The sequence below is a fragment of the Rattus norvegicus genome, chromosome 1 (genome assembly GCF_036323735.1).
Source record: "Rattus norvegicus strain BN/NHsdMcwi chromosome 1, GRCr8, whole genome shotgun sequence".
Classification (NCBI taxonomy): domain Eukaryota; kingdom Metazoa; phylum Chordata; class Mammalia; order Rodentia; family Muridae; genus Rattus; species Rattus norvegicus.
Window position 1 is genome coordinate 65,355,428 of NC_086019.1, and position 20,737 is coordinate 65,376,164.

A 20,737-nucleotide genomic window follows, 5' to 3' on the forward strand; every position below is an offset into this window, starting at 1 on the left:
AGACATACACTTACTTACTAAACACCATTGCTTTGAATAGATAGCAATGCCTGAACTTAGATATTTGTATTAATCTTGACATACAGACGTCTTCTTTAGTACCAGTATTCCTACTTTTATGGGTTAATCAAAAAACAGTTAGTGGGACCTTTATGTGATTTGTTTCCTTATCATGGCAAAACAGGAAATAAGGCATTGATGTATTGTTATTGTTGTTATTAGTTGTTATTATTATTATTATTATTATTATTATTATTATTATATGATTATTATGTATGCCTGCTGTCCCAGCTCTTGAGAGGCTGAAGCAAGGTAAATTAGAGTTTAGCACCGGTCATATGTGCCTGAGACCAACCTAGTAAAATACTGTTTCAAGACAAGAACAGGGTAAGCCAAAGGTGAACTTGCAAGCAATATTAAATATGATGGATTGGCATGGTAATGAGTGTCTGTAATCTTAGTACTGCCCTTGTGAGATGGAGGCGGAATGATTGTACCTTGGAGGCCTTCTTTTTCAGTGCCCCACCCCTAATATTTTATACCCATATGTGTATGTGTATGATGTACACGATTTAATGGATAAAGACATATTATTAGTTCTATACAAAATAGGAGCCCAGCTTTGTTATTGAATATTTGTGTATTTTATTAGTTTGCTTTCTTTTGCTATGATAAACACTGACCAGGAGCAACCTGGGCAGGAAAGGGCCTATTTCATTATGTACCCTACAATCTATCATGAAGTCAGGACGGGAACCTGGAGACAGACAGTGAAACAGAAGCCCTGGAGGGCTACTGCTCTTCCAACTCACAGTTTACCTCCATTTCTTACGCCTCCCAGGACCTGCTCACGGTCACACCACATGAGTGGGCCGGGCCCTCCCACACCAGTCATCACCTGAGATGATGCCCACACACTTGGCTCTAGGCCATCTGATGGAGTCATTTTCTCAACTAAGGGTCCTTCTTCCCAGATAGCTTGTGTTACGGGGCAAAAAAATAACCAGGCATGTATGTACTCATTCACATGCTGTCTTGGTCTGAATTATTCCCAGCTGATGTGTGTTATTGGAATTTATTAATTTTTAGTGTATATATGTCCTATAGTGAGGTAGTCTACTCTGTCAGTACACATATTTGTATATATTTATGTGTATTCTAGTGTCAACACATTTCTAAAAGAAACTTTACTTTTTAAGAGATAACTGCCACATATGCTACTTGTTTTGGTAATATTCTTTTTTATGTGTCTTAGTTAGGTTTTGTTTGCTGTGATAAAAACACCAAGACCAAAGCAATTTACAGAAGGAAGGGTTTATCTGGGGCTTAACATTCCTGAGGGGTAAAGAGTCTGTCACTATTACTGTGGGGAAGTGGGATAGCAGGCCGGCATGGCCTTTGGAGCTGACGACTTGCAACTTAAACCATGAACTGGAAGCAGAGAGGCAACCTGGGACTAGCCTAGTTTTCAATGTCAAAGCTGGCTCCCCTGACATACTTCCTCCAGCAAGGACACGCTTCCTACACCTACCTGAGGAGTGCCACCAACTCGGAACTAAGTGTTCAAATGCCCAGGATTACGGGGTACATCTCATTCAAACCACTGGAGTGTGTTTGTCCGTCTGTCTGTCTCTGTCATGGTTACAGTCAGCAGAATGAGCGCTAGCTAGTACAGCAAGTGAAGCTTTGCTAATGTGCGTAGATGTGGATTGTGAGCTGCTGACACTGGCCTTGTCTCTCCGTAGGATTCCTCTAGCAGTGAAGACTCAGACGCCTCGTCCAGCGATGTCAAGAGGAAAAAGCATAACGAGTATGTGATTTTATTCAGCTGACTTGTGTTTTGTTTTGTTTGTTCATTTGTTTTTGGGACAGGATTTCTCTGTGTAACCCTGGCTGTCGTACAACTCACTCTGTAGACCAGGTTGGCTTCAAACTCAGATCTGCCTGCCTCTGCCTCCTGAGTGCTGGGTTTAAAGGTGTGCACCACCACGCCCGGCTCAGTCAACTAATTTTGAATGCTAAGGAAATATTATGGTTTTGTTTTTCTTTTGTACATTTCCTTTCCAAACATAGTTTTAAAATTCTTAGTTCATGGTGTTTTTGAAGTTAATTTAAACCACTACCATTTGTCTTTCTATAACCAGCTGCTATCTTTTTTATGCCTGTTCTTTTATATGTTGTAACATATCTCCTCTGTATTTGCAGATTAAAGATTTACTTTAAGTGATATCAAAGAACTACTTTCCATAACATACTACTTTCCAAGTTTGACAGCATGGTAGAAAAGCATGTAAGAGCGCAGAGTAATTGAGTGGCTTGGTGTTTATGTTAATTACCCAAGCAGTTCATCTACACATGCAGTTTACTTTTGCACATTTCACTTAGAAACTCAAACTCAGTATAGCTGTCACAGAATTTTGTTGCTGTAAAATTAAATAAAAATAAATGTTGTCTTTTACCCCACACTAGATCCGGCACCGTAGTGCCCCAAGATAACTAGTAGATATCTTCAGCTCAGTCAGCAAAGTGTCTCGTCCTCTTTGCTTCATCCCATATCACACTGCCAGTGGCCACTCTCTGAGCCTGGCAGCAATCTCTCTACCCATCTAGCTCCCAAGGCAGGTTGCCACCGTGCCAGACATACATATCCCAATTCTGTGGCTGCCTAGCGTCTCCAGCCACCACATATTCTCTTGAATTCAATTAAATCGCCACATGGAAAAATACACAACACAATAACCTCTGATCCAATTGATAATATATAATTGCCTACCTAGACATACACATCCATCCCTTAAGAATATCCATAACAACCTGTAAATGTGCAGAGAGGAATCTTAACATCTGCCTCCACGTCCTCTCGGCTGCTCCCACCTCGCTCCAGTCTCTTCCTCCTCTCTCAGACTTTTCTCCCATACATCCTTCCTTCTCGTCCAATGACAGGCCTCATTCTGTCTTGTACTGGCCTTCACCTGCATAATGACATCATCCTACAGAATTTGACCCAGAAAGCAGGTAGAACAGTTTCTTACATTAGGTCCGCTCCACTGGTTTGCTTTTCATTCTCATGCTTTGATGGATCTTTTTCTATTTATCTTGGGTATTCTGTTTGTTTACTTTGTTTTGGATTTACTGTTTTTTCTAATAGGTTTTGTATGTTTATAAGATTCATGTTTTTTAGTTTCTGGAAATTCTGTTTTTGTGTCTGGTTATCTTCTGTTTTTCTTCCCCCTCTGTCATAGGGCATACTATTACTTCAGATCTGTTTTATACCTTGGTGTGCTTTTGTGTGTGTGATGCTGGCTACACACATTCCAGAAAAGCACTGAAAATTGAGCTGACCTGTATTCTAGTTTTCAGTGAAAACTATATTGTATTTTCAACTATGGTGTCTTCTCAGCTACTTATATCTTTTATTGAGCTACTAAATTCTCATTGAGTATGGTTATAAGAAAATAAAAGAGAAGTAATTTGAGCTGATACATAGACTTGATTGGGTATAAACATTAAAAATTACATTGAAAAATTTATTTGGAAGAATTTTTCATGTGTCCTGCATCATGCCACTCTGAGTGTGTGTGATCCTAGAAGACCCCAGGATAAAATAATTGACTTCTATGTTTTACCATCTGATAAAATTATAATCTGATTTTATGTGAGTTTGTTGTGTTAACTTCTTCATAGTCACAATTGATTTGGTGTATATCAAGGATTGGGACAAAAATGTCACTTGAAGTAGGGTTGAGTTCTGGTAGGGAAATGCTTATGGCTGGAAGTGTCTCAGGTTTTCGAATTTAGCAAATTTAGGAATATTTGCATATACTGTACCTCTTGGGCACCCAACCCCAAACTCCCAACTCCCAACGTTCCAAATCAAACTTTTCAAAAGTTTCATGGTTTCAGAGTTTTATGTTAGGGATACTCAAGTTAAATATAACAATCTAATATTTATCTTTCATCTGATATTTGTATAATAATTACAAAATATTAACATGTAGACCCAACATTTTTCTGTATATGTTGTTTACATTAAGCTTTTTTTCCCCTAGAGAATATATGTTCTTACTTAAAAATTACTTTAGAGGCTAGCAAGTGGGCTCAGTGACTAAGAGCACAGGCTGCTCTCCCAGAGAACAGTGGTTTGGTTCCCAGTGTGCACTCACATGGTGGCTAACAACTGTCTGTAAGTCCAGACCCAGGGCAGCTGACACCCCTTCTGGCCTCTGTTGGCACCAGGAATGCAGGTGGTGTTCAGACCCCGTGCACATAAAAGGATATGTTCCCGCCTTCTGAGCCCATGCAGTGCAGATTCCTCTCCTGGGGAAGGGTCTTTCAGAGGCAGGAAACTCAGCCAGCTGTGCAGGTGTTCACTTGTCTTTTGCATACCTGGACTGCTCAACAGTCCTGCTTTCCCCACACGAAGACAAAACAAAACACAGCAAGTGGGAGCACCTCCGAGGATGTGGTTAGCGAATGCAGTGCAGCACGACCAGGCCATCGTGATCTCCACCATGCCGGGCCCCACTGCTTCTGTGTAAAAGCACATGCTTTTTACATACTACAGTCTCTAAAAAAGTAAAATGAGGGGCTAGAAGCCCTCTTGTTTTTAAGAGAATAATATAAACGTTCATGTACATAATATTTTTCATTTGAGGGTTAAGTTACCAGTAAAACTCTAGGGTTATAAGAAACATCTTTGCAAAACACTTCTTGTTGTTACTTTGCTGATATTTACTATTTTCCAGTATGGCTCAAAGCAATAGTTTTCTTGCATTCAGTGGGATATAATTTAGTTTTGACCATAATTGAGTTTTATTAGCAATATAAATTGTGATATCTAAAATGTTTTGTATACAGTGAAGATTGGCAAATGTCTGGGTCTGGATCTCCATCTCAGTCTGGTTCAGACTCAGAATCTGAAGACGAGAGAGATAAAAGTAGCTGTGATGGGACAGAGTCTGATTATGAGCCAAAAAACAAAGTCAAAAGCAGAAAACCTCAGAATAGGTGAGTATAGAATTTTGTGGTTTGATGCTAAAAATGGCCATTTAGAGAATTTTTTTTTGGTATAGTTTCTTAAAAATCTTTTTATCCTAGTATCTGCAAAGCACTTTCTTTTTTTCTCCTTCCCTTTCCCAGATCTAAGTCAAAAAGTGGGAAAAAAATTCTTGGACAGAAAAAGAGGCAGATTGATTCGTCTGAGGATGAAGATGATGAGGACTACGATAATGATAAACGAAGCTCTCGACGCCAGGCCACCGTCAATGTGAGCTACAAGGAGGATGAAGAGATGAAAACTGACTCTGATGACCTGCTGGAGGTCTGCGGAGAGGACGTCCCTCAGACGGAGGATGAGGAGTTTGAGACCATAGAAAGGTTTATGGATTGCAGAGTTGGGCGGAAAGGAGGTACAGCTGTAAATAGCATTATGTTATGTTATTGTTCAAATATCCACCATGTGAACGACAGCGTTTCGTAGATAGGTTCCAGTTATGAGAGAAAGTGAATTTTTTCTCCTTTGCTTATTTACTGTGAAAATAGGCATTGCTTGGCCCACACGTCTGAAAATGTCCTGGTAACAGTTTTGTGTTGTATGTTGGAAGACATTCAACTCAATAGCCCTTTTCTAAACTATAAGAAAAACAGTGTTTTCTTAACATTTTAAATCATTTGTTTCTTTTTTTATACTTTCAACTTCAAGAGTTTTGTTGGTTTTTGACCATTTCCCCCTCTGTCTTGAATATATATAGGCTTCTTATTGCTTAATGTACCTGGAGAGTAAATTCATTAGAACAGCAATTTCCAAGTTACAAGTTACTTGCTGTACACTAATGCGAATGCTGTTGAGTGTCCCACTGTTTGTTTTTGTTTTTTTAAATGGCTTATTAAGTAGAAAATTTTACATTTCTTCAGTGTGCACATGTGTATGTGTATGCATGTGCTATGGCACCTGTGCGGTGGTCTCTATCATGTGAGTCCTGGGGTTAGAATTGAGGCTTTTAGGCTTCTGCTTGTGAGTCAACTCACTGCCTGCTTCCTCAGTTCTTAAAACTCAAGAGGGATTGAATTAGTCAATTTTTAGTTCTAAAATTCTTAGTATCTTTTGTATGTGACATAATTTACCGTAAATTTTTTTTATTTTAAGAGTTTTACTATCTAGTGAGTGATTGTACACATTTGAAGCTGAAAATCGGGAAGACAGTAACTAACAGAGTCACATGGAGTTTGTCTTTGCCTCTAGCTACTGGTGCTACTACAACCATTTATGCTATTGAAGCAGATGGTGACCCAAATGCAGGATTCGAAAAAAGCAAAGAGCCGGGAGACGTCCAGTATTTAATTAAGTGGAAAGGGTGGTCGCACATCCATAACACGTGGGAGACGGAAGAAACCCTCAAGCAGCAGAACGTTAGAGGGATGAAAAAGTTGGATAATTATAAGAAAAAAGATCAGGAGACAAAACGATGGTAACGATTCCTTTAAAATGTTTTTTATAGTTCAAGATTAGAGTTGCATAACTAAGAATAAAATGACAGCATAGAATATTTCTAGCCTATATTGTATTTAATCTCAGGGCGAAAGGAATAGTCCAGTCTGAACTTATCTTTGATAAGAATCACACAGGCTGTCATACTCACAATAAGTTTTAAAATTAAAAACTAATGATGTTGGTGAGGGTGTTAGAATTCTTGCCTAGAACGTGCAAGTTTCAGTCTCTAGCCTTACCACATACACAACAAGAAAATAAAACAAACAAACAGGGAAAAAACCTACTACTAATGCTCTCTTTCTACATTGTTCAGACTTGGCCTATACCATTAAAGGGTACAATGAGTGCTTGCCGCACAGATAATTATCAGTAAGATAAAGTTATTTAGAGGAAAATCTGAAGTCTGTTGTTGCTTTAAAAAATTTCAGGCTGAAAAATGCTTCTCCGGAAGATGTGGAATATTACAACTGCCAGCAAGAGCTTACCGATGACCTCCACAAACAGTACCAGATAGTGGAGCGCATAATTGGTTAGTAGTGAATACCTGCCATAAGGTGTTATCTGTTGGGTATGCTTTTGAGATAGGATATCGTTATGTTGTCCATTAAAGTTTTAATTTCAGAACCCAAGCCCAGGTTCCTGAGTAGCTGGGATTACAAGTTTGCGTTCAGATTTTTTTTTTCTGTACTTGTAATTATGTAAGCAAATGTAAGTTCACCTTTATACACAAAATACATTAGCTTGCTTTTACTTAAATAAAATATTGTAATGTAGATGACTAATTTTCACTTGTGTAGCCTTTACTGAGTCTGCCTGTGATGTAATTAAATAGAAATAAAGTGAGTACTTGATTCATCTCACAGCTCATTCCAATCAGAAGTCAGCAGCTGGTCTTCCTGATTACTATTGCAAATGGCAGGGGCTTCCCTACTCTGAGTGCAGCTGGGAGGACGGAGCGCTCATTTCCAAAAAGTTCCAGACGTGTATCGATGAGTATTTTAGCAGGAATCAGTCAAAAACTACACCTTTTAAAGATTGCAAAGTGAGTACCAACCGTTTTAATTAATGCAAATGTGTGTTTTGCCTCTCTTTTCTTTTTTCTTTTTTCTTTTTTTTTTTTTTCGGAGCTGGGGACCGAACCCAGGGCCTTGTGCTTGCTAGGCAAACGCTCTACCACTGAGCTAAATCCCCAACCCCGCAAATGTGTGTTTTGTTTCAAGCCTTTCTAACATGTTGAATCTTCTTGTCGTACAAGCTAAAAGAGAACTTAGTTTGGTATGCCTTTTAGAGGAACTGAGATTCCTCTAGTGGCTCTATATTAAAATATAATAAAGTGTTGGTTAATGATGATTGTGTAGAGACTGCACAGAGAAAATTTTCTTGGAAATTGGAAATACATGCTTGGTTTAGAAGTAGCAGAAATTGTTGCTGAAAGCTAGAGCAGAAACCAGGGCATGAGAAACTGTCTAGGGCTATCTTCTGTAAACTTTGGAAATTTACGTAGTTTATGTAAAAATATAAGTGATAGTTTTAAAATATAGAAACTACTTTATTACAGGATTGAATTAAATTCATAGTGGTATTTTGAAAATCATGGAATAGAAAGTCTTATAAATTATAGTTCATGTTTGGAGCAATGGTTAGGAATGAATTTGACATTCCTTCTTTATGAATTACTTGACACATGTATATTGTTGGGAACTGAATTTCCTCAGTAATTTTTTTTCCACGGGGGGGGGGAGACAAAACATTTTACTCTATAGCAAATAGCCATGAACAAATGAATCATCAGATACATATAGAGTTTTCTTTTGTTTGAGTGCTGGCATCTGTGGAAGGTGTGGAATATTACAGTTGCAGCACGAGCTTAGGAGTACCTGCGTATCAGGGGAGGGTAGAGTTAGCTTGTAGTCAATCATTTGGACGAAGCTGTTATCTGATGTTTCCAGCTGGGATTCTGATACCTTGCCATGCTAGCCTTGAGCTCAAGATCCCCATGCTTCCAGTGTTTAGAAATAAGTGTTTGTCTCATCTGTTGAGTGGGCAGATTACAGGACCATACTATAGTACTTGGCTTCTTATGCATTTTGATTTATAAAACCTCTAAAACTAATTAAGATGAATGTTAATGTTTATCTAAACGTTAGCTAAAGCTAGTCTAAAGGACATTGGTCTTTATGCATGATTGCTTATATTCTGCACATTAATATTTACTCTGACCAAGGTACTGAAACAAAGACCAAGATTTGTAGCTCTGAAGAAACAACCATCCTATATTGGAGGACATGAGGGTTTAGAATTGAGAGACTATCAGCTGAATGGTTTAAACTGGCTTGCTCACTCTTGGTGCAAGTAAGTATTTTCTGAGTTACCTACTCACCCTGGGACAATGAGACTCCCCTTCTTTGCAGGTCACCAGTCTCCTGTCATAACCCTATAAGGGTCAGATTTCCACAAGCTGAAGCACTGCAGCCAAGCAGTGTTTGCCTGCGGTTTGCTTGCAGACAGCACCACAGGATCTGCAGCAGGCATCAGAGGACTATTTCCCTTCGTTGTCATCATTCATACAAACATGTCAGATATGACTTAGGTTTTTTAAGTGGAACCAGTCAGCAGAATGAGAATCATAATTGTCAGTGGGAAGTATTTTGAGAGGTTTTTGGATGGTTTCACATCTTTTAGTTTTACAGCTCTGACTTCTGAATCTTAATGGTTTCCTGACAGTGAGTCAGTCTCTATTCCTCCCGCCCCCCCACGCCTACTTACCACGTGGCTAAAGGCAGCTAAAGGAGTGAGAACAGATTGACAGATTTTACAAATACATAATTTAGGGATGATATCTGTTAATAAAGTTTGAGTTTAACTTATTTGATGATTGACATTTCTAAATGTTTTTTATTCAAATGGAAAAGTTGTGTATGCTGTCATCCATACTTCTGAAATAATTTCCCCGTTCCCTAGTTCTTCCTAGTAACCACCGAGTCTTCCTTCCGTCCCTGCCGCCCCTCGGCTCTGTTCTTAGGTTGTAGTTTAGCTGTACTTTTCCTCCGTGTTCTTCCTAGATACTTTTTACTTACACCAGGTCTACAGTCTATTTACTGCTGGTAGATAAATTGCAGTATTGGCTTTGTAATTAACTAAGAATAGTAATATTAAATATTAAGACAAGACTTGAATGTACTTTTTGTTCATCTTACCTTTCCTGTAATGTTAGTGATTATGTGTTTTGGTGAGATTTTGTATTTATTGTGTGTGGCTGATAGAAAGTGCATTGCATAAAATAGCTCCTATATATCATTTTATACAACTTCATATAAATGGGAGATATGAAAACCATTCTTCATGAATTACACCTTTACTGCATACATGGACTTTGTTTTTAACTTTGTAGAGGAAATAGTTGCATACTTGCTGATGAAATGGGCCTTGGAAAAACGATACAGACCATCTCATTTTTGAACTATTTGTTTCATGAACATCAGTTATACGGACCTTTTCTACTAGTTGTCCCGCTCTCCACTCTGACTTCCTGGCAAAGGGAAATTCAGACGTGGGCGTCTCAGATGAATGCTGTGGTTTATTTAGGTGACATTAACAGCAGAAACATGGTAAGTCCTTTTTCCATAAACTTGGTAGGCCAGCCAGATTTTTCGTGTGTGTGTGTGTGTGTGTGTCTGTCTGTCTGTCTGTCTGTCTGTCTCCATATCCTTAATTCTATCATGTAATTTGCTACAAAGAAGTGCTTAGCACATGCTTAATTGGTTATAATAAAGTCAAGCTATGGGGCTGGTGAGATGCCTCAGTGGGTAAAGGGGTTGTCACCTAGCCTGACAACCTGTATTTGATTCCTTAAATTGTCCTCTGACCTCTATACATATGCAGGTATACTCAAACACAATAAATAAATAAATAAATAAATAAATAAATAAATAAATAAATAAATAAATATTTAAAAGTCATGCTTGGTTTCAGGAACAACTGGATATGTATGTATGCATATATATGTGTTGTATGTACATATAAACACACACATACACTCACATACACACTTCTACACCTTTCTGAGGTCCAGGATAGCTTTGATCTCAAAATCCTCTTGTTTTAGCTTCTCATGTGTTGGCATTGTAGACATGTGCCAAACCCACATAGAGAAGCACATATGAATTATATTTTTTCTTTTGTGGAAAAGTTCAAATATTCATGAGAATAGTTTTCAGAGTGCATGAACATTTATATATTCCCTTCCCAAGTTTTAGAATTTTAACTGGTTGTTAATCTACTTTCATACACACACACACACACACACACACACACACACACACACACGTATATATTATCTCCTTGCAGTTAGGCAAGATGAAGCTTAAATGTCGTATTTCATCCATAAATATTACTAAGTGAATTGTTTGTTTTACAACAAACCTTTCTTTAGTGAATAATAAAATTAGGTTTGCTCCATTTTTTTTTTTAAATAAAAGATTTCAGTTCCACATGCCATGTTTGATTCTATAAGGAGTTATTAATTTTTATTATATTTTTTTGTGTGTGTATCTTAAATGACTTTTAATTCATTTTAGATATTTAAGTAGAGCTATATAATTTGCTTGATGCTTCTCTTAAATTTGTCCTTAAATTTTCATAATAGATAAGAACGCACGAATGGATGCATCCCCAGACCAAACGGTTAAAGTTTAACATACTTTTAACAACGTATGAAATTTTATTGAAGGATAAGGTATGTAATGTATTACCTGTGGTAGTGTTTTCTTCTTACAGTTTTCCTGCATTGTGTGTTGCAGTCAGAATGAAGGGATATTTAAGTCAGAACTGATCTGCAAACTGCAGCCTTGGGTCCTTTTTAATTTTTTGTTTTCTACTTTTTATTTTTTACATGGCCCTTGTCTAATGTCACACAGCTATTAACAGCAGAATCAGGCCCACCTTCATTTCAGGTCTCAAGGGACCTAAATAGAAGTATTAGAAACCTACCAGTTGTAGAAGTCATGTGCACTTGAAGCATGATACTGTCTCAAGTAGACATTCATAGAGACCTATTGGATTTAGACTGAAAATCTTGTGTAAAATTTTAAATGAATAGGTGGTGGCAGCTTACTTCTTTTTTGCTCATAGTGTACGCTGACATAGACTGATACTTTCTATTTTCTAATAGTGAAATTAATAATTGAAGAAATTTTATTTTGCACGATAAGTTGCTTGATTTAAGGATTTCAGTTCAGTCATGAAATATTTGGGGTTTTTTTTTGGGTTCTTCAAGACAGTATTTTCTCTGGGTTTCCCTGGTAGTTTGGGAACTCTCCAGACCAGGGTGGTCTTGAACTCAGAGGTCCATCTACCTCTGCCTCCTAAGTGCTGAGATTAAAATGATAGTTTCTGATTTTAATTCACCTTATTTTAATAATCGTAAGTTCATCAAATGAAAAGGTTAAATTTGAATTCTTATTTCTCTAAGTATATTAACTGTTTTTTTATTTGTTTTCAGGCATTCCTTGGTGGTCTGAATTGGGCATTTATAGGTGTTGATGAAGCACATCGATTAAAAAATGATGATTCCCTTCTATATAAAACTTTAATTGATTTCAAATCTAATCACCGCCTCTTAATCACTGGAACTCCTCTGCAGAACTCCCTGAAAGAGCTCTGGTCATTGCTGCATTTCATTATGCCAGAAAAGTAAGACAGCATGGGATACACCGTCTTGATCATAGTTTTATATGCTTAGATTCAGCTGGGAAAAAATTTAGGGAATTGGGTTCATGATTTAAATGACATTGGGTCAGAGATCATTAAAATGAAAAAAACAAGATGGAATTAATTTGGATTTCTTTTTTTTTTTCTTTTCTTTCGGAGCTGGGGACTGAACCCAGGGCCTTGCGCTTGCTAGGCAAGCGCTCTACCACTGAGCTAAATCCCCAACCCCTAATATGAATTTCTAAGTTTAGATATTTTAATTCTAATATAAAGTCTTGAGAGTATACATTAAGACTTGTTCTGTGCAGGAGTGGTTTGCCTCCATGTATGTGTGTGCCATGTATGTGCAGTAGCAGTTGCAGTACCCAGAGATGGCTAGCAAGCTGATCTTGTAAATGAAAACTAGACCAGAAAGTTAAATGCACTTAAAGGTCACATGCACATTCTTTATTCAATATGTTTTGAACGTAGTAATTTTTAGAGATATTTAGTGACAGTTTTATCTTTGAAGAATTTAATTCAAGAGCAGTCATTATAAGTTACTCATAGTTAATCTTTTTTGGTGCAGTTCTGCAAGATGTGCCTAGTATATCACACGTTGTAGGGTCTGCCACGAGCTACATCTCCTGCCCTCGTTTTTACTTTTTGTTTTGAGGTAGGGTCTCCCTAAGTTGTGCAGGCTGGCCTTAAATATACTCTGTAGCTCAAGTTGGATCATATATGCCCACTCTCTATGCATATAGATAACGTATACTCACGTGTGTGTGTGTGTGTGTGTGTGTGTGTGTGTGTGTGTGTATGTATAGGAGGAACTTGTTGGGTTGGAGACTTAGAGGTAACTAAGTTTAGCTTTTATATACAATTTTGCTTATTTTCAATAACTGTTCCTTAAATTTGTTTCAAGGTTTTCTTCATGGGAAGATTTTGAGGAAGAACATGGTAAAGGCAGAGAATATGGTTATGCAAGCCTCCACAAGGAGCTTGAGCCATTTCTGTTACGCAGAGTTAAGAAAGATGTGGAAAAATCTCTTCCTGCCAAGGTGGAGCAGATTTTAAGAATGGAAATGAGTGCTTTACAGAAACAATATTACAAGTAAGCCAAATAGAACACAGTTCAGAGTTAGCTGTCCTTGCCCTTGTGGTGCTCTGCATCCCCACATGGATCTTAGAGTAGCAACTCACTCAGTTTTAAAGGACGTTTCTTCTATGGCTAATTAGCAGGGAGCTTTAGGGTTGGGTCCAAGATTAAACCGTGGCTTGAAGGACTTACTTTGATATGTATCGGCCTTTGCTTGCATGTATGTGTGTGTACCATACATGCTTGGTACCTGGTACGCAGGCCAGAGTAGAGCCTGAGATCCACCAGAACCCACGTTACAGATGCTTGTGAACTTCTGTACGAGCACTGGGGGCTGAACTGAGACCTTCTGTGAGGGCAGCAAGGGCTCTTAACCAGTGAGCCATCTTTCCTGCTCCTAAGCCATGTTTGTAACACATCATCGCGAATCCCCCTGCTCATATTTACCTTTCAACCAGCCTGATATATCCAGCAGTTGTGGTAGTTGACAGAGCTAAAGAAGCCTTAGACAGAGTGTTAGCTGCCTCCTCCCTTTTTTGAAGAACATGAACAAGTTATATTTTGTGTAAGTTCCTTGTCAAATTTATATAGTCACTTTTCAAAGGATAAAACCAAAACATGTCCTAACATGTATTGATAGTTACTTGTACAAGGAAATACATCGTGATTATATTTAGCATCCTAAAAAAAGTTAAATTTTATGGTGAAAATCTCTTAACTGCCATGCATGTGGGTTTATTGTGGGTCTTAGGGTGCAGACTGTGACCTCAGTACTTGGAGGTGGTCAGAGAGTTTGAGATTCAAATCCATCCATCCAGAGTACATCGAGTTCTAGGCAGAGCTGGACTGTAGGGTCTGCCCTGCCTCACAAACCTCCCAAGTGCCCGTGACTTAAGTTTGAGTTTGTTAGTGCACTAGTTTCTTCTGTTTCTTCTTCTCAGGCATGTCAGAGGTACATTCATATTTCTTCATGTGTCTCTAATAATTTTTAAAGATACCCATTTATAAAGTTTAACATTTTTTATGTCAATGTTCAGTAAAGCCTTTTCTGTGTTGCCTTAAACTTTAAATTTTGCTTACGTCAGAAATGAATATGATCTTTCTGAGATAATGAAGTGCCTCACTTGTAGGTATCCGTGCCCCTTAAAATTCCTTTGATAAGGAAACAGGTTTCTGAATAAACTTTTCATTGTAGATTTTTCTGGTATATTTTTCTGGAATCTTTAAAAATATCCTTTTTATTTCCTGTAGATCAACTGCTTGTTTAGATTTGGGTTTTTGTTTATGGAGAGAATGTTTTATAATGGAAAAGAGTAATATTAAGTATTTTTTTTTTTTGTAGTGTGGTGAAAATTAGGAAAATTTAAAAATGGAAAAGATTTTGAAACAGTTAAAAGGAGAAAGCATATATAACGCGTATAACTTCTGGGTACTATTTTGGGGTTACTATGGTAATAAAATGTGGCTTTAAATGGTGTATGTTCCCTCCTGCAGGGTTAGGGGTGGGGTAGTGAACACAGTCCTGACTGATGCCCAAATTAGCCTTGAAAGATTGCCATAAATTTGTAAAAATTTTTAGAGTATCTCCTCCAGAAACACAGGAGACATTCTGAGTACAGTAAAGTAAGGTCTCAGCCTGAAATACCTCCTTCAGAACCAAGAATTGTGTATGGACTCCTGTTTGCTTCTAAGTTAAGTCAGGCAAATCCCAAGTAACCAATAATAAAGAGAGATAATAAAAGAATACCTAGATAGTGTGGGATTTTTAATATTCTTCATAAGGTAAATTTACGAGAAAGGAAGTTAACAATAGGTAATTAAAGTAGGTTTTGAGAGAAGAATTGTGTGTGGTTTGAAGTGATGTTCAAGTTGCATAGGTATCACATAACTGCAATTTAGAGAGGACAGTATGACCAAACCAGGTATTCATGAGACTGGAAAAGATGTGGTTCTAATTACTTGTCTGCTGGAATGAAATTTCTAAGAAGATTGATACTGTGGACCACTGCTTCCCAAAACTCGAGAAAAGGATTAATGTGTTTATTATGCTACATAAAACCTCTGTATGTAGTCGATGGATCAGACAAGTTATGTGTACTTTTTAAGCCTTCGATGTGAGGTTCAGTCCATCCTGTATGTAACCAGGAACTTGGGAAGGGTGAAGTTTCGATTTGGTGTTAGTGTTGTTTTTAAGCTTTCAGAATTTATCTTGGTGATGATCTGCTGAATGTTGTTCATGTGACTTTTGTTTTTGAAGGTGGATTTTAACTAGGAATTACAAAGCCCTCAGCAAAGGTTCCAAGGGCAGTACCTCAGGCTTTTTGAACATTATGATGGAGCTAAAGAAATGTTGTAACCATTGCTACCTCATTAAACCACCAGATAATAACGAATTCTATAATAAACAGGAGGCCTTACAAGTAAGAATTTTTAAGTATTTCTTTTGGTAAAGCAGAATTCTAAGAATATGTATTTCAGTTTTAGCTTAAAGACAATACAGTAATATATTCATTGGAAGTTCTCTTTGGCTAATGTTTCATTTAAATAAGGTCTGGTTATTATTTGTTTTTATGAAAGCTCTTAAAATTATAATTTATAAACATAATCTTTCAAGCCAGTGGTCTGTAGTGGTTTATCAGACAAAATCTATTCGTGTGTTATAGATTATGATATGACTGAATCTGACTGTAGATCAGTAGATATGACTGTGACCTGAGGGAGGCCTTGCCTCCACAGCTGCTACCCCTCTCTTACCGTTGAGAGGCAGCTCAGACGTGAAGACACTTGGAATTCAGTCATAGTAGTTCAGTGAGGGGTGAGGATTCCCGAATTAAAAAAGAATATGTTTGCTTGCTCTTTAAAGAATTGTTTGTTTAGTTGCTTTTTTGTTTTTTAATATCTGTTTGCTTTTGGCTAAGTCTCGGAGAAATAGTGTAAGAGCTGGCAAGTAGAATGATACAGCAAAAATAATAGTCTAGTTATGCATGTTGGGGCGGGTTTAGTTTATGTAGTAGAGTAAAATGGGAAAAGTCCTAGAAAGCCAAAGTACGTTTATTCTTCAGCATTATGAAGAGCTTGAACTCTGAGTTGGAAATAGTTGGACCAACTGTGATGTGAAGTGGGACTCTGTACTGTCTACTGTGTTTTCGCACTGTAATAGTTGTACTCTATTGTTTTCTTAGCACTTAATCCGTAGTAGTGGAAAATTAATTCTTCTAGACAAGCTGTTGATTCGTCTAAGAGAAAGAGGCAATCGAGTCCTCATTTTTTCTCAGATGGTGCGGATGTTAGATATACTTGCAGAATATTTGAAGTATCGCCAATTCCCCTTTCAAGTAAGCATTTTCTTTTACTGTATTCTTGGGCTTATTTTATTGAATTACTTTTGAGATTATTTTGCATATAAATTATTTCTCTTAAACGTAGAGAATCATTTGTTACTTTTCTAAGAATTTCATTTTTTCTCTAAATTTTACTTCTGTTTTTATGTTGCATATTGTTAAAAGCTGGACTGAAGTGGTGTTTCTGTGCTAAGATAGCTCTGAAGGGCAAGCCATGTGAATTAAGATGAACTCCATGGAAAGAGAAGCTGTCCTTGGACACATGTAGGACGGTGCTGGCTGTAGTGCTCTTGTGCTGTGATCAGCCAATAAAACTTGAGCTGGCTGGCATCCCGTCTACTTGAGATTCGTGGTGAAATTCATTCACTGGAATTAAAACCTACACCCATGATTGTTTTAGTATTAGAGTCAGGTCCTACTCTCTGTACTCTATACCTAATAATGATTTATTTCTTTTTCATTAATTTTGTGTTTATGTGTGTGTTTCTGCATGTGAGTCTGTGGGTGTCAGTGTGTGTGTGTGTGTGTGTGTGTGTGCGCGCGCGCGCACGCGCACGTGCACACACACGAACGCGGGTCCATGCGCTTTCTGCTATGAAGGCACACTCCATGTTCAGTAATAGTTAATGCTTACGAAGAGCTTGAATGGCTACCCGGCACTCTCTTGTTTCCTCTTGGCTTTACTTTACTGTGAAGGAACAGCTAAGGGGGGAAAGTTGAATTGCCTGGTGAAGTCATTCAGTGAAGAAACCGCTTATGCTGCTTGACCAGATGCATTTCCATCCTGAGCACTGGTCAGAATCATTGGCTATATGGTGTTTGCTGAACTCTACCTTAGGATGTCTGATTTAGAAAGTCTGGGTTGGGACTTCATAGGTAATCACCATTTCTTTGTTCTCAGGCGGTTCTAATGCAACCCACAACCACAACCTAGCACCACACTGGACTTAGTGATTTTCACTGTTAACATTTGAATGTGGTGTGTGAAGTGTTTTACTTTGCTTTATTCTAGAGATTAGATGGATCAATAAAAGGGGAGCTGAGGAGACAAGCTCTAGACCACTTTAATGCGGAGGGGTCAGAGGTACGAATGCCTTTACATTTATATGCCTTTTGTTTCTGAAGATTGCTGCTGCTCTGCTTTTATTAGCTTTTAGGTTGTATCATATAGTAAATTTGATGTGTCAGTATTTCAACATATTACGGTTAATTTACTTCAATATAAAGTAGCCTTCATCATTAGAACTTATTGTGTGACTTGTATTTGTTAAGAAAAAAAATTACTGCCACATCCCAACCCTTCCTGTTTCCTTGCAGGATTTCTGCTTTTTGCTCTCTACCCGAGCTGGGGGTTTAGGCATTAACTTAGCCTCTGCTGACACTGTTGTTATATTCGATTCGGATTGGAATCCACAAAATGATCTTCAGGCTCAAGCTAGAGCTCATCGAATTGGGCAGAAGAAACAGGTATTTTAATTTGTTATTTGACTGTTTTATTTTATTTTTCTAAATACAGTATGAAAACTGCTATGTAAAACTTGACTGGGATAATGTAAGTCATTGAAGCCCAGTCATGCGGTCTTTGAGTAGCCAGGACCCAGAATGGGCAGAACTGAGAGACCCTTACATCAGGGTCTGACTGTTTAGGCTGTAACTAGAACGCCTGTCACCTGTTGAGTATAATAAAACCATTTGATGGCGTGCTTTGTCCATCTTTGATAAGTCCAAGTAGGGCATACATGGTTATCTGCACACAAGAGCCAGCCGCATCTGACCGGTTCTGTACAACTGTCTGCTGCTATTTGACCAAAACAAGTGTGGCACTGTTTGTTTGACCAGTTTCACAGGAAGTTAAAGCTTTGTTCACAGTGTGGCTTCTCATAGGGAGTAGTTCACAGAGTTCTGTTGTCTGTGTAGTTTAATAGAAAGCACTTACACAAAGTATAACAAATGTAGAAGCAAAGAAACTATATAAGGATTGTCAGGTTTGCAGGTTTGTTTGTTTTCTTCCTTGTTTTTTTCCCCAGATAAATTATAATTTAAAAGTAAATCATTTCTGCAGGTAGAGAAATGGCTCAATATTTAAGAGCCCTGGCTGCTCTTCCAGAGTCCCTGGGTTCTATTCTTAGCACCCAGCCTCTGTGGACACCAAGATGGATGTGGTACACAGATGTGTGTGTGTGTGTGTGTGTGTGTGTGTGTGTGTGTGTGTGTGTGTGTGTGTGTGTGTATGCGTATGCAGGCCAAGCACCCATACACATAAAATAATTATTTCTTGTTTTTTATATACAAAAATAAGCAAATACATTCCCTAGGAAATGTATAAAGAGTAGCAGAGGCAGAGAAAGGACTGCAGCAGGGGACTGTAGCTTTCAAGAAACCAGGGTAGCCAAGACCTAAAGAACTGCCTGAATTGACAGAATCCTATGGGGGGTGTGGGCTTAGTCGCCAGGCAGATGGCTCACGTGACCAACCTTTACAACCATCCAGAATAGAATATCACTCAGTACCTTCAGTGATCAGCTTCCGGTTGGGGTAGAGTTGGTAAGAAAATAGCGGGTCAGGAAGATGAAGTCACATGACTATTCCTATGTAGAAGCTATGCGATGGGATCCCTTTTGACTGAGCAATGGTGGTGTGCCAAGCACTTAGACTTAAAGGGTGATATAGCCTGGTACCACTTTGCCTCTTTTTTCCCTCTGATATTTACTGAAGTCAAGCGACACCAGCCTCGGTCCAGTTCTCATCATATATATGGTTTATTGTTTAGAAATGTATTCAAAGTGTGCTCTGAGGTCAATAAAGCCGAGCCAAAGTGGGGAGGGTATGAAGGAAAGATTTAAATCATTTTTTTAAATGGCAGAACTTTAGCTTTAGAAATGACATGTTACTAATTTTTATATTTGACAGTTTTAAGCCTTAGTAGAGGAGGAGTTGATTTATGTACGATTGTTTGGACACTCAGGTTAGCAAGAGACCCTTGTTACTTACTGCAGCTTGCTTCTCCTGCTTGCTTTTACAGGTGAATATATATCGCTTGGTTACAAAGGGATCCGTTGAAGAAGATATTCTTGAAAGGGCCAAAAAGAAAATGGTCTTGGATCATCTTGTGATTCAACGAATGGATACCACTGGGAAGACAGTGTTGCACACAGGCTCCGCTCCATCAAGGTGGGTACTGCTCTGTAAGAAATGCCATCGGGGAAGGGGTCACCCCAAACTCTTGTAAGTGGGCTACACTGTGCCGTACTCAGTGGTTAGTTTTAGACATCTAAAGATGCCTGGCTGATGTGTGTTAGAGGCATACACAGGCGCCTTGCTTGGCCACTGTAAATCGATCACGCAAAGGAGTTGTCTTAATTTCTGTGTCTCAGGTTTTGTGGTTTTAAAATAAGTAGATTAAAACTTTACCCACGTGACTTCCTCATCCCTTATAAAGCAACTATACCGAATATGCTCTGAGAATTTTACTGTTAAGGTTGGCTTTGTTTTTCATGATTCCAGTTCTACCCCCTTCAATAAAGAGGAATTATCAGCCATTTTAAAGTTTGGTGCTGAGGAGCTTTTTAAGGAGCCTGAAGGAGAAGAGCAGGAGCCCCAGGTGAGCAGCATTCCACCAGATTCTGTGCCGTCTGCTAGATGAGGGGAAGGTTCAAGGATGTCTAAAATAAAAATGTCCTTTTAATGCAGGAGATGGATATAGATGAAATCTTGAAGAGAGCTGAGACTCACGAAAATGAGCCAGGCCCGCTGACTGTCGGGGATGAGCTGCTCTCCCAGTTTAAGGTAGCCTCTTCTTTCTTCAGAGCTGCACATTGCTGAGGGACTGAACTGAAAAGATAGTGTCTGTGTTAGAATTTTCTGTATTGTTCAAAAGTTTGTGGTCAGTCCAACGATCAGCACCTGAGAAGACAAATTGTTTGTGGGTAATGGCATCGATGTGTGAGATGGACTTCTAATTTACAGCATGCTCAGTGTATTTAGGGTAACACATGCGTGAGTGTGAACTTGAGTCACACTTATTTCTACACCGAAGACTCAGCTGATAATTTTAGGCAGTATTTTTTATTCCTTGGAGATTTTATACATTTGTACAGTATATTTTGATCACACCTATGT

At 38.3% G+C, this 20,737-nt stretch overlaps 1 protein-coding gene across 6 annotated transcripts in view; it reads left to right on the forward strand.

Moving 5' to 3' along the window:
- Positions 1 to 20,737, forward strand: part of Chd1 (chromodomain helicase DNA binding protein 1) — a 67,366-nt gene that overhangs the window by 20,523 nt on the left and 26,106 nt on the right. For all 6 annotated transcript variants that reach the window (XM_039110782.2, XM_039110776.2, XM_039110789.1 and 3 more), the window contains 18 exons: positions 1,746 to 1,810; positions 4,858 to 5,007; positions 5,140 to 5,408; positions 6,242 to 6,467; positions 6,919 to 7,019; positions 7,354 to 7,532; positions 8,715 to 8,842; positions 9,882 to 10,098; positions 11,136 to 11,225; positions 11,991 to 12,181; positions 13,104 to 13,292; positions 15,535 to 15,697; positions 16,460 to 16,612; positions 17,631 to 17,702; positions 17,936 to 18,085; positions 19,641 to 19,789; positions 20,123 to 20,219; positions 20,309 to 20,404. In XM_039110782.2, coding sequence (XP_038966710.1) covers positions 1,746 to 1,810; positions 4,858 to 5,007; positions 5,140 to 5,408; positions 6,242 to 6,467; positions 6,919 to 7,019; positions 7,354 to 7,532; positions 8,715 to 8,842; positions 9,882 to 10,098; positions 11,136 to 11,225; positions 11,991 to 12,181; positions 13,104 to 13,292; positions 15,535 to 15,697; positions 16,460 to 16,612; positions 17,631 to 17,702; positions 17,936 to 18,085; positions 19,641 to 19,789; positions 20,123 to 20,219; positions 20,309 to 20,404 — 2,685 coding nt within the window. The remainder of the gene's footprint in view (positions 1 to 1,745; positions 1,811 to 4,857; positions 5,008 to 5,139; positions 5,409 to 6,241; positions 6,468 to 6,918; positions 7,020 to 7,353; positions 7,533 to 8,714; positions 8,843 to 9,881; positions 10,099 to 11,135; positions 11,226 to 11,990; positions 12,182 to 13,103; positions 13,293 to 15,534; positions 15,698 to 16,459; positions 16,613 to 17,630; positions 17,703 to 17,935; positions 18,086 to 19,640; positions 19,790 to 20,122; positions 20,220 to 20,308; positions 20,405 to 20,737) is intronic.